The following is a 13,181-nucleotide window of genomic DNA, read 5'->3' on the forward strand; positions in this document are numbered from 1 at the left end:
GTGTACAGCATTACCAGGAATCATACAATCTCACGATTCTACTTCAATTATTCATACAGGGGATAAGAAAATTTTAAAACTACGTTGCGTATGTCCTTGAAATGGTGTCCAGAAATGATTTTAACTACAAATTTTGACCTATACTCGGCACTCAGGGTAATTGAGCACTGAGGGATCTTTTTTGTGCCAGCACCTACTGTGACACGGGACCTCGGTTTATATGGTCTCATCTGAAGGACCGGTCTCCACGTCCCGCAGTGGGATCGAACCCGCGACATAAGGATTAACTCCTTACATCGGGACTCTAGTGCAGATGTGCTCTAACCACTTCGCCACGCGGGCGATTTGTGCTTGGTATAAATGTCTATCCTAATATTTCTCCATTACATTAGTCAAAATTTTAAAACTTAAGGATATGACACACTCTCTGATCATAAGCATTCTTTGTATCAAGTATATATGAACTTCTGATGCCTCTCCATTTAAAAAAAAAATCACCCCGGCAAGAATTTTGCACTTTGGAACCCTGTGTCCTTGACTTTATGGTAATGACTTTGTTTCAGGGTCATGACAAGTTCTCTGACCCTAATCAGCCCTTGTTTCAATTATCTCTCTTCCTTAAAAATTAAGTAATGGCCCAAACAAGACTTTGGCTAAGGGTCATGACACAACCTCTTCTCAGTAGCAATCTTTGTGCCAAAGTTTTGTCTCCCTAACTAGGGTCAAGTCTGTATGTTATGTGTCATTAGTAAGGAAATAGAGAATTCATTCAAAAACATACATGAGAAGAAGACAATTGTGGCCTTCTCGATATTTAGTTAAGAGTGATCGAAGACGTATTATCAATTAACAACAGTTATGCTTCCATTCATATGTCGACTCGATAAATTATATCCCAGTGAACTTAAGATAAAAGATACCACAGAGTCTGACACATATGTTTCATATTTGGATATTTTACTAGAAAAAGACGTAATGGTTACCTAACAACAAAGTTTTATGATAAACGTGATGACTTCAACTTTTCTATCGTCAAGCTTATGTAACAATATACCCTTATCACTTGCAAATGGGGTTTATAAATATCTCCCAGATGATTCGATACGCAAGAACATGCTCCACGTGAGGCAAGCTTTTAACAAACAAGTTGATGAAACAAAGGTATCAACAGTCTCGTTTAATGTCATCATTTCGCAAGTTCTATGGTCGGTACATTCGGTACAATGACACTGTTAGCAAATACAATCTATAATTAAGTCGTATGCAGACTGACGTTTTTTTCATACTAATTGATAGGTCTACGGATTTTTTCGTTAGCCCGATCATGACAATGAGCACACGGCAGTTGTGACCGGTCGACAGGGGATGCTTACTCCTCCATGGCACCTGATCCCACCTCTGATGTTCTTCAGAGGCCCGTGTTTGGTCTGCTCCCGATTTGTATTGTTTCAATGGACTTTTGAGTTTGATTACCAGGGGTCCGTGTCTAGAGTCCGTAGTCATTTTTTTTGGTTACTTTACAAAATAAAGTTAACCGCTCAAAAATTTCAGGGGATCTCACCCAACCCCCTTAAGACCTAAATTTTCTTAATAATCAACCTTTTAGTCAGTCACAAACCCTTTGTGTTTCGTCTTTGCAGTAGAACATAGGCGCATAAATGACCGGAAAATTATAGTTTGTCCTGATCTCGTTTTAGTTTTACTTACATTAGTAGTATTTCCTGTTAGTGTATGACATAAATAGAATAAAAAAGCAAGGACCAATATTTCAGTATGAACCAAAGAAAATGACGAAATTGTATTAAAATTTAGCGATTGGTAAGTCGACATATCATAAAAAGTATCTGTATATAAAATTTCAGTTGATGACAACTTACACTAAAACATTTATATGTCTCACTTTTTAATGGGGAACTTAATTTCGAAATAATATACACAGTATCCTCTTATTATGCATAATATTTACATTTCATATACATGTATTTAATTTGGGATAAGCAGAGCCAAAGTTTTATGCGATGAAGTTATGATGGACTAGAAAATAAGTAGCATGTCTTTTGTAGATTAAACTGAATCTGAATCATGTCATCCTGCTCAATCTGCCTGGAAAACAGAACCAACCCCCGCTGCTGTGTACCTTGTGGTCATGTTTTCTGCAAAGATTGTATTGAATCTTGGTCTGAAAACGCTAGAGAATGTCCAGACTGCAGAAGACCCATTGATAGTTTGCAGTCTATCTTTGGTTTGGAAGAAAGAAAACATGATTCTGGTACATGTGTAGCAAATTTACTGACTTATCAAATGAAGCAAATTACCAGCATGGAGCTGGTTATTATTATTGAAAGGATCTTGTATAAATGTATTTTTTTCTTTTCAGTTATAATTAAGAATGTTTCTTGAAATCATTTGAATATACATGTAATGGAAAAATGCCATGGGCCAGAATTGACCCATTTCCTAATTTAACACTTTCTTTCAAAAGAAAACACTGTACTTACAAGAATGAAAAATACTTTTGTATTTATTTAATATTATGCAAAACAATAAGATATAATTGTCTTTTAGATGAAGCTAAAAATCAACCGCCAGGATACCTAAGCAATCTCCCACTATGCCACAGGATTCCTCTGCAGAAGTATTGGATGTTTGTTCTAATTGGGATAATCACTGTTGGCTTTGTGTTCTACATGGATCTGAACTCTTCCTCCAGTTATATTACAGCAATACCAAGTGCAATTCTGAACTTCTTGTGGGACATCATTGAATTACTTGCTTTGCTTTTGTTTAAATTGTTTATGTTTCCATTTCAGTTTTTGTTGAATATCAACAGTTATTGTGACTCCTTTTCTTCTGCCCTGCATCATTTGTTTTGGTTCTTGATTTATGTTTTTATCATCGTTTTTGTTGTTTGGTATTGTATAAACACAGTTAAAGTTACAAAAGCTCGCAAAGAATGGAAAAAGAAGCGTCATTAAGATTTTTTAATGCACGATGAATTAATGTTAAAATTCCTATAAAGTGATTTTTTGTTGGGTTGATCAAATCCATGACATTTTGATGCTAGCACAGTAGCAGCATGGTTAGTATGGTTTATCATACCCCTCTTGATTTTTAATAGAAATTTAAAGTTTACTTCAAAATTGCATCCCTGTCCCTTAAATGTGCATAATTCCAAATCATTTTAAAGGAAAGTCTATTTTTATTTTAACCATTTCTTTAATGAACTGCTTCTACTTCTAATTCTGTCCTTTTTTTTTGGCATGTACATGTATTATAAAGATAGAGTAAGTTAAAAGAAAAGCGAGGTCTGGATCTGACTTTTACCTAGCTGTAATCCTTTGCTAACAGGTTTCTCATTTTGTTATTTAAACCTTTTAGCTTCTATTCATTTTTTATAAATGTGTTTGGCATTGACATTGTATATCAAATCAGTGAAAGTATATGTATGCTTACTGATATTTGCAAAAATATATGATCATTTTGCTGCTCTTTAAAAATAAAATTACCATAGGATATAGATGTACAGTGTTTACTGCAATAAATTGTTTACATATATGTCCTCATATATATCAGTACACTTTTCTTTGCTTTTGAATTTCAGATGTTAACTACGTACTAACTATTAGTAATAGATGTCTCAATGAATAGGCAAATTACCGGTAGCCATTAAGTTTGTTCTAGGCAAATATATTACATGTATATATTAAACACTTAAAGCTGACATGAACTCTTAAAAATGTGATATTTTCATCCTTGTACGACTTATTTCATTCCCGCACTCCCTTTTCCGCCATATTTCTTTCAGATTCGCTCACTTATTTTACCGGCTATATAAACCCTGATGCCTTTTTTACACTTGAGTGATTTTCTAGCCTGGCTGTCGGCATGTACACATCTCCGATAGCAAAGTTTTGGAACACGCCATGAACTGACCGAAAACGTAGGCCTGTATCTCCGATAAAGCAGTTTTGGAACATGCAATAAACCTAACAATCCTACCAAAACTAGGAATTTTACTGAAAACTGGAAAGGATATATAAATTTTGAATAATTTTGATGCAATGCATAAAAATCAAAACGGCAAATGCATGTTTGATATACATTACATATATATTTGAACAATAAAGAAGCGACCACATGTATTTTTTTCCAAAAAAAACCCCACTGTACTGTTGAGCTTTATGCATGCTACACGGTATAAGCACATACTATGCAACTTACGCATTGAAGTAATACATGCATGCATGCATGGCGAGAAAACGCGTCGAACGCTTTATACTCATCTGCCTGAAATACAGAGCTCGCTACAAGGATGTGCACATGTCGAAAGAATTACTTCCTATTTTCCTTTTATTGAAATATGCATCACAGAAGAAATAACTCCATTTATAACTCAACGGTAAACAAATTGTCACTAGCTCTTGAACACACGTGGTCCGTGCCGATCAGCATTTTTGGTCAGGGAAAATATCGAAGGTGGAAATGACCTTGGTATTTGCCTGATTAGACAATATAGTCACGCAAATAAAACGTTTCAGAAATCGAACTAACTGTTGTCAGTACATGTAGTAAATTTGTTCATGAATGTGGCTTTATTACAACAAATTTATTACATAAACATACATTCTTGTTACGGATCTTACATCTTTTAAGAAAATGAAAGGGGGGGGGGGGGTATGTAGAATACATTTTTCAATATATTTTAAACAAACGTCGGAAAAAGGTCGGATTTTCCTTGATCAAATATATTTAAATACTTGCAATGAACTGGCCTCAACTATTTTAGATATAAAACTGATATATCTTAAATTAACACACACTGAACAATTTGTTCAAATCAGGGCCCTTTTAGGCGTCACGAATTACAAGCACGATTGATACAATTACCAACAAGCACAGACATAATTATGTGTATATAAAATAATCTACAGTACATATTTTTGTATATATTGAAGTTGAGTAAGTATTACACTATTAGTATATGTCAAAGTAATATTGATAATTGAAATATTTCTACCGTGTACCCAAATGTGAAGTGGTGTGATTCAACAATCTTCGAGCGCATTGCCAAAGATATCACGAGGCGATGCAAAAGTACTAATTATTAAATTACATAAGTTTTTTTTTTTTACACATATTTACACGTTTTAGATATTTAAAGAAATTTTGTGATGTGACTGAATGATTAAAATATGGTTGCGTGCATGTGTATTATTTCTTTAAATATTATATAATTAATAGTCAAAGTTTATAGGAAAGAAAAACAATGTGCCCCTGACAGTGCCCCCCCCCCCCCACACACACACACACACAAAAGTTTTTTTTTTATTTTGATTTTTTTTTTCTTGTCTAAAAAATTTCTCGTAGGAACCCTCTGTGCTCTTCGGAGGTATAAAGAAACAAAAAACTGAATTTGTTTCCTCTGGAAAGTACACGATAAGGGTCCACATGTTTGATCCACCCTGCCCCAGAGAAATTCCTCAATCTGCCCTTTTAAAGACTATATCGTTTCCAAGATTTTTACTACATCGGATTTTATATGCATTATTACTCTTACATATGTAAATATATGGATGCTTACATATAAGAGAGAGAGAGGGAGAGAGAGAGTATACTTGTATGAAAATGCAAAAAAATATTTATCTATAACTTTGCGGTTTAGGTTTTAAGTAATCCTTAAACTATCTTTTAAGATTTTCTCAAAATACAAGAAATTGAATAGGTACCCAATTTTAGACTACCTGCGGAAACTCTCCAATCTGAAAAGACTTTCTATACATGCATATAAAACAGGCACGTAGCACCGTTTCTCAAAATGTGTGTATGCGAGGGGGAGCGGGGACAGTATAATGATTGACAAGCAAACGAGAAACTTTAGGCACTTAAAAATTGGGGGAATGAAGAAGGAAAACAGGCATTTAAAAAAATCCGTAGTCAGGGGAGGGACAGATTCTATTCATACTATCATTTTCGGCAGAAAAATATTTGAGTACAATGTACAATAATGTTGGATTAGAGTTGGGGGGGGGGGAGCCAGTCTTAAAATAAAAAAAATCCCTGTCGAACACGTGGGTGGGGGATGCCCCCTTTTTCCGAGCATAATGTTTTACTGTTTAGTATGAGATACACACTCAAAGGCTGATCTCCTCCACTTTTTGTTGCACTATAGTCAAATCCTTGAAAAAGTTGCCCCTCCCCATCCATAATTATTATAATTTTTATTATTAATTTCTTTTGCTTGTCAAAGATTTTTCAGGTAAAGTGTGAATTATTTCTTAGATGCTACGTGCCTGAAAGACACTCTGAAAAAAGAGAGTACCCCCCCCCCCGCTCCACGTATGTGTATATTTGTTAATTTGTGTTCTGGTTAAATGCTCTCATGTCGTGTTCTAAATCATTTTTTACATCAAATTACTCAGTTTATTTTTCAGATAATCAGCAATCAAACTTTTTTTTTTTAGTGATTTCTTATTTTTTACCCAGTCGTGCTAATACTAATTCCCTTTTTTACTTTTGATATTTTCCCTGACCAAAATCTGATCAGCACGGACTAAGCGTATTCGAGTGCTAGGCTGTACGATGAAGTGACAATGTGTTTACTGTTGATTATTTACGGAGTTTATTACTTTTTGTGATGCATATTTCAATAAATGGAATACAAGGTGTAAATTATTCGGCATGCGCACATCTTCGAACGGGTACAGTGGTCTATTTCCAGGTATGAATAAGTTTACAGTGTTCGACGTGTTCTCTCGATATGCATCAGTTGTATTTGAATGCATAGGAAATACGCTGGTGAAGTGGTGGTTTGTTCCATTCTTACGATAGATTATTGCAAATTGTTTGTACGAGTTTTACTGTGTATTATTTCAAGTTTATTGTGCATATATTGGTATGCTTTTAAAAAACACGCGCAACTATGTTTTTTCTTCCAAACTTGCATTTATGTTATTCAAAACGATAATTATTCATAATTATCATTATTACTGTTTTTATCTGTTCTGGTTTTAAAATGTTTTCATCAATTCATGTGTTTCCAAATACTTTACTATCGGAGATGTGCACGCGTCGATAGCCAAACCAAAAATTCACTCAAGTGTAACGAGGGCAATTGGGTATATATCGTTACAATAAGACAAGGTATCTGAAAGAAATATGGCGGAATAGTTGGTATGAAACAAGTCGTACATTGATGCAAATGTTGCATTTTTAAGAATTCATGTCAGCTTTAATTTTTCCCAAAGTGATTTTGTGCAATAATCTATTTTTCTAGCAATGATCTGTTTTCTTCCCCAGTACCTGTACTTCATTTTTCAGTTGATAATTTTAGAAACAAAAGCATTTAACAAATAAAAAAAAAATGTGTTTTATCATCAATTCTGCCATATATGTGTAATTCTCAGGATAAAAAGTCTTGAGGTGACAAAGTTTAATTATCAGTGCAGCTCTATAATTGATAAGAGACTTCATTTATGTTTCCATGGACATGAGTTTCACTGCTGCTTTGTTGAGCTCATTAGTAAATTGTATGAACTAGAAAGCAATTGCTATATACATTATCCTTGAAAGTGCAAGAGCACTGAAAAGGGTAAAAAAAACTTCTTTTTTTATTTTTTTTTATTTTTTTATTTTTATTTTTTTTTTGCTGTCCCAGTGTCAGCTTGCTGATTAACAGTCTAAATTATCTTTTCTAAAGCTTTTACTTCAAAGATTTTTTTTAAAAGGTACAAAAAAGTTTTTTTTCTATGTATTTGGTGTAACAATATAGAAGCACATTGCATAAACATTGAAATTAGAGCAAAAAATATATATACTCATGAAATGTTCTAGCTTTTGTCATGGAAGAATACATTTTTATATATTGGGACTACATTTCTCAAAATGGGCACATTTGGTTTATGTACATTGAATTATTTGAATTGAGAACTGTATGCATGGCAAATAAAATAAAAATAGCTTTCATGTACAAAGTAAGATAACTCAAATACAGATATTTTGAACAGAGGTGAATGTCCATAGTTACAAGAGAAGTGCTTTCAACTATTAAATTAATTAAGGTAATAAGAACAAAATGAACTGATAAATTTGGAGATCCAACAAATAAAATACCACTGTGATAAAAATAATTAAAAAATCCTGAAAATGTGCTGTCAATTTGGATCCAAATATACTCATTGATAATGCCCCTCTGATTTCAATTGCAATGTATGCATGTAATTCATAACTACTCTTTATGTAGCTGAATCCTTCTCAACAGTTTTCAAATGTTTTTCATTACATACAGTTATTGTTAACATTATATATTTCTGTAACAACAAGTAACATTGAAAATAAATTAACTAACACAAAATTTCTAATTATGCATATAAATTCTATACGTAATTGTTCATCAGCTCAAGTTAAACCATTTAAAACCATTTCATTAAAAAAAAGAGTAAAAATCTTTGATGACAACTTGATCTACAGAACAAACTTAAATTCTTTTTTTTTTTTTTTAAAAATCATAAAATCATTTTTGAATCTAAAAAAAAATAGAGTTAAACAATTCATTTGGTGATTCTTAATCAAGACCCATACGCATAAAAAGAAAAACAATTAAAAAGCCAAAATGAAAAATAAATTGAGACTAAATAAAACTAATGAAAACAATAAATTGGCACCATTGTATGCTATAAAACTTGAGCAGGAACTGTTTCTTTGTCCTCATCATCTGGAGTTTCCTCTGTCACCAAGTTTTTTGAACTCTTGGATTCTGAGATTGTCTTAGATGTGTGTGTAGATGAGTCACTTGAAGCTTTGAAACTTTCCCGAAATTTCAGAGGTTTGGGGTTTGTATTATTGTCTACTGCGTCACATACCCTCTGAATCAGTTTGTTAAACGGGTCTGGTTTATCGGCGTAGACATGATGACCTGCTCCACGTACAACCTATAAAAAATAATAATCTTTTCTAACTTGTATAAATACATCTCATCTTATAATTAAAATCTTAATCTGTACAAAAAATTAAAGCTAAGATGCTGAAAGTATTAAAATGATCTTTATTGAAATTTTACAAAACCCTTAAGAACAGTAAGCAATGCCTGTAATGTCTCTGAGTTTATGTGAACTTTGACCAATAAGGTAATATACAATAAATCACTCACAGCCACTTCTACAAAGCTTTCATTCCTGAGGTACTTGATGTGGTAGCCTGTGTTACTGTCCACCCAGGATTTGGACCCATACACCAGAGTGACCGGTACATCCTTCTTCAGGTCAGGTAAACGATTGATCATTGGGTTTTTAGCCCAACCAAACGAGGTATTCAAGTTTTTGAAAGCTGTCTCACCACTATAAAGAGTAAGTATAATTAATCTTATGGACTGCACTGAATTATATACAAGATGCACAGGCACCTGACATTACTTATTTTTCTTTTAATAAAAAAAACATACCCCCTACCTAATAATAAATAGGTAGGGGGTATATTTTTTTATTAAAAGAAAAAAAGTAACATCAGGTGCCTGTGACAAGATGTATCTTGAATACCAGTATTATTAATCTTAAATATGAGTGTTCACTTAATTAGTACTGCACTACTGGGTAGCAATACTGTATTTAACAAGCTTATATTAAGTAAACACACTTATAATGAATGGACTCTTACAGCCAAGTAATTTTCATTACCCATGGCTTTAAAATATATTGTGAACTGAAATGGATATAATGAATTACATTTATAATGAAGCAGAAACATCCATCTCTGGCACTTTGTCTTAAACAATAAAATGCTTTCTTTGGTTGTTAGTACGAGAATTAATGTCGCAGCTGTTGCAGAAAAAATACATAACCCGCATAAATTAACAAAGAAAGACATTTTATTGTTTATATAAATATCTGTACGTGTATAAAAAAAAAAACATTCAAAGTAAAATCAAAAATGTATTAGAGATGTATATGTCATTGTAAGCATAATTGGTAGAACAGCCGTTGCTCAAGAAATCTATGTAGGTGGCTTGCTTAGTGTCATTTACTGACTGATAAACAGCAATGGTTTTCATAAGAAATAATGGAAATAATATTCAGTGGATGTAAATTCATAAGCATATTTTACAGAATATATTTTCATTTTCTGCCTTATCCTAATTGTAATTGGATAGATAATTTTACCTTGGTGACTGTGCGTTACAGTGATAAATGTAATCAAATATTGTATCATCTTCCAGGGTGTCTGAAAACTTGTCCTGTAAGTCTGGTCTAAATCGTCTCACTAGTCCTGGCCCTAGAATATACAAATCTATAAACTTAAAATACTAAATGCTAAATGTTATCATTAAACAATGCATATGTCAATAATAGAAATCAAGGGGAATAACTCTCAAACAAGAGCATTATTTTTGAGTTAGATAATATTATATATATATATATATCTGGACAGTATTCACATTCACACGTTTTTTATCGATTTGTTTTTATTACATGAATGGAGACTGTCCCTCTGCTCGATTAAATATGGAATGCATGTATTTCTGAAACAGTGCATGTTGATTAAGATGGCGACAAAAATGAAACGCAAGCAATTATGTACGCTATGCAGGGCAAAATTTGAGACATATTATAGGTGATGAAAATCTCATAAGAGAAACAATAATTTTACAATTTTTGAGGATATGCTTTTAGCAGAGGGTCAGTCCTCCATAATGCAATATACAATATCAATATACAAACCAAATGGTCCTGCCACACGTAGAACAGCCAGTGGATTGAAAGGTTTTATAATAGTGGCTATAACCTTAATCCACATGGGTATTGGCCTCTGTTGGTCTTCAGGAGGTTTCTCTGGAAACCCCCAGGCATCCACCAGTACAAGATGCTTGACCCGGTCTGGGTACTTTAAACTGTATGCCCCCGAGATGTATGCTCCCAAGCTATGCCCCAGTAAAATCATTTCTTGGATATTCATTTCTTTTCTCCATTCTTCTATAGATTCCACAAACTGCTGTTCAGTTTTTTCAGGTTTTGAACTAAAATGTGGTCTTGAGCTTCGTCCAAATCCCAACACATCAAAAGCATACAATGGACGGTTTTCACTGAGGGGACCAAGGTTTTGGGCCCACAGTCCAATTCCTCCTCCCATTCCATGGACCATGACAAGAGGAACTTTTTTCTGATTGGTCTCATTGTCTTTGTGGTCCACTGTCAATGTCCACAGTCTATGATGGGTCTTCGGTAATGTCACATACTTTGTATCATATGTTGTTTTCCTCAAAAATGCTGTACAGTAAAATAATAGAAGTACATTTGTATTTGTTTAGTGTGACATGTACAGAATTTGTAGACTGTCTGAAAAGTTGAGCAATATGAAACTTTAATAAAAACTCTAAATACTAGTAACAAGGTCAGGTACTGCTGAAGACTGTAGTGTAGAATATCACTGTTACCATGGTTACTAATTAATTAATAACCTTAACAATCTAATCTTTATTTGGGACTTCTAACCTTGCAGAATTTTTCTTTCAGCTTGTGCAAGCTTAGCCATTGAGGTAGGCCTCCACGAAAACCAGCTTGATGGGTAAACTGCACTACAACTGAAATGTCAAAAATTAAAAATACACATTAAATATCATATAAGCAGCATTCTTAGTGAAGATTTAATTTTGACATTCTTAGTGATGGTGTTAAAATCCCTAAAATTTAATATCGCTAACATTTTATTCCATATTGGTGGTAATATCAGCATTATAAACTGACTAAAATTTACTTCTTAAAATAAGTACCACATTTTGAGGATTAATAGCTTAATTTGTATCCTGCTAAAAATTCCACATAGGGTAATTTTAGTACCGGTAATAGAAAAATAATTTGTGAATAATAAGTACTTAACCAGTACTTTTACTTAGTTGATTGAAGATGTTTGGAACCATCCCTCTCCCTCCCATCCCATGGGCTGTTTGATTTGTTATTAATCTTTATAATAAGTATGCCTACATTCCTATTGTTTTATTGGGTCAAATTCTGGGGCTTCATTGGCCATGTTGACAGAGGTTTGATATCACTGTGACCTGGTGAACATTTTCCTTTTAAAGAAAGCCTGCAAAATTCTGTGTAAATTTAAAAAAAAACTTGGAAAGTTAAAGTGAAATTAAAAGTATATTTCTTTTGATAATAAAGAACACACGTAGTAATGACAAAGTCTCAAAACAAGAAAACTTATTTGGGTCACTGTGCCATGACATTCTGACCCCAACAAGTTATATACTGCCTTATCCCTCTGCTATGTCAAACGCTTTGTAACTATAATGTTGCTGGGCAGGACAGTGTGTGTCGATACAACGGAGAAAGTACCAACTTAAAATACTTACAAAATTATCCCAAATACATGCAACAACGCCCTGAAATAGCCTTTTAAATAAGAAATTACATCCATGTAAAGAACCCCATTGATGAAAGAATCTACGTAAATAAATCCGAGGATATCCGAATGGATATGGGGGAATTCTCGAGTTAAAAATAAATACACAAGACGGAAAAGACCTTCTTTTACCTATAAAACAAAGTTTACATTTTGTTGGAACTATGTTAATGTAAAACAAATATAACACATATAACAACATACGATAAATGTATATATTTTACCTCTGAACGTCGGTTACTTCACTGTTCTTCTCCACCATGGCCGTTCAGCTATCAATTGTTCCGATGGTTTGCTAGTGTCACGTGACTCGAGGGCCTAAAGAAAGGGGTCTGGCTAAATTAACTTCGAGCAAATCTAGAATTTGATGGAATATTCTATTCCCTTCTAGCAAAACACTACAAATTTGGGAAGAAGTAAAGTAATGCCACTGTTTTCAATATCCACACGATCGCCATCATTGTTCACCAAAAAGAACCCCCTAACAGACCTCTGCGTAATGTTGGGAAATGATGTCCAATTGCATAAGTCCCGATGTTCCGTATTGTGAACTATTTTACTCGCAGTCATTCAAATAAGTCATGTTTAATTTTTACCTTCAAATATTTTTTTCTAAATCAAAGATGAAAAAGTTTGTACATGTCACAAGCCACTGTTTCCACATACAATTTAAATCAGTTAATCACATGCGGAATTTGCACTCTTATTAAAAATCTCTATTAGTACAATTTTGTGTTATATAAGCCCACCCGACTTCTGGCTACAACTAGATTCTGCTTATATCATTA

General features: G+C 33.5%; 1 protein-coding gene and 1 long non-coding RNA gene across 3 annotated transcripts; one reads left to right on the top strand and one right to left on the bottom strand.

Annotated features, from left to right (window-relative positions):
* The first annotated feature begins 1,747 nt into the window (after nt 1-1,747).
* LOC133175389 (uncharacterized) lies at nt 1,748-3,565 on the top strand. The gene is made up of 3 exons (XR_009719275.1): nt 1,748-1,818; nt 2,064-2,269; nt 2,566-3,565. It is a non-coding gene; the product is annotated as an uncharacterized LOC133175389 (long non-coding RNA).
* Nucleotides 3,566-8,473: 4,908 nt separating this feature from the next.
* Nucleotides 8,474-12,685, bottom strand: LOC133175377 ((Lyso)-N-acylphosphatidylethanolamine lipase-like). Of its 2 annotated transcripts, none has more exons than XM_061310474.1 (6): nt 12,618-12,685; nt 11,481-11,569; nt 10,710-11,255; nt 10,152-10,263; nt 9,146-9,332; nt 8,474-8,927 (listed from the first exon to the last, which is right to left on the bottom strand). In XM_061310474.1, the coding sequence occupies exons 1-6, from the start codon at nt 12,653-12,655 to the stop codon at nt 8,670-8,672; spliced, it is 1,230 nt and encodes a 409-aa protein (XP_061166458.1). In that variant the 5' UTR covers nt 12,656-12,685; the 3' UTR covers nt 8,474-8,669. The 2 variants fall into 2 exon arrangements, with proteins under 2 accessions (XP_061166458.1, XP_061166457.1); XM_061310473.1 differs by lacking the exon at nt 12,618-12,685 and adding an exon at nt 12,344-12,408.
* Nucleotides 12,686-13,181: the final 496 nt, after the last annotated feature.

Source organism: Saccostrea echinata, unplaced genomic scaffold, assembly GCF_033153115.1.
Source record: "Saccostrea echinata isolate AGI-Se365-2 ecotype Australia unplaced genomic scaffold, CSIRO_AGI_Sech_v1 ptg000062l, whole genome shotgun sequence".
Lineage (NCBI taxonomy): Eukaryota > Metazoa > Mollusca > Bivalvia > Ostreida > Ostreidae > Saccostrea > Saccostrea echinata.

What these genes read in the sequence shown, in the direction of transcription:
- LOC133175377 (XM_061310473.1), bottom strand. Translation starts at nt 12,408, where the DNA reads ATGGATGTAATTTCTTATTTAAAAGGCTATTTCAGGGCGTTGTTGCAT. An exon ending in CATGTATTTGGGATAATTTT is followed by an intron (nt 11,570 to 12,343) that starts GTAAGTATTTTA and finishes TTGACATTTCAG; the next exon opens with TTGTAGTGCAGTTTACCCAT. An exon ending in ACGTGTGGCAGGACCATTTG is followed by an intron (nt 10,264 to 10,709) that starts GTTTGTATATTG and finishes TGTATATTCTAG; the next exon opens with GGCCAGGACTAGTGAGACGA.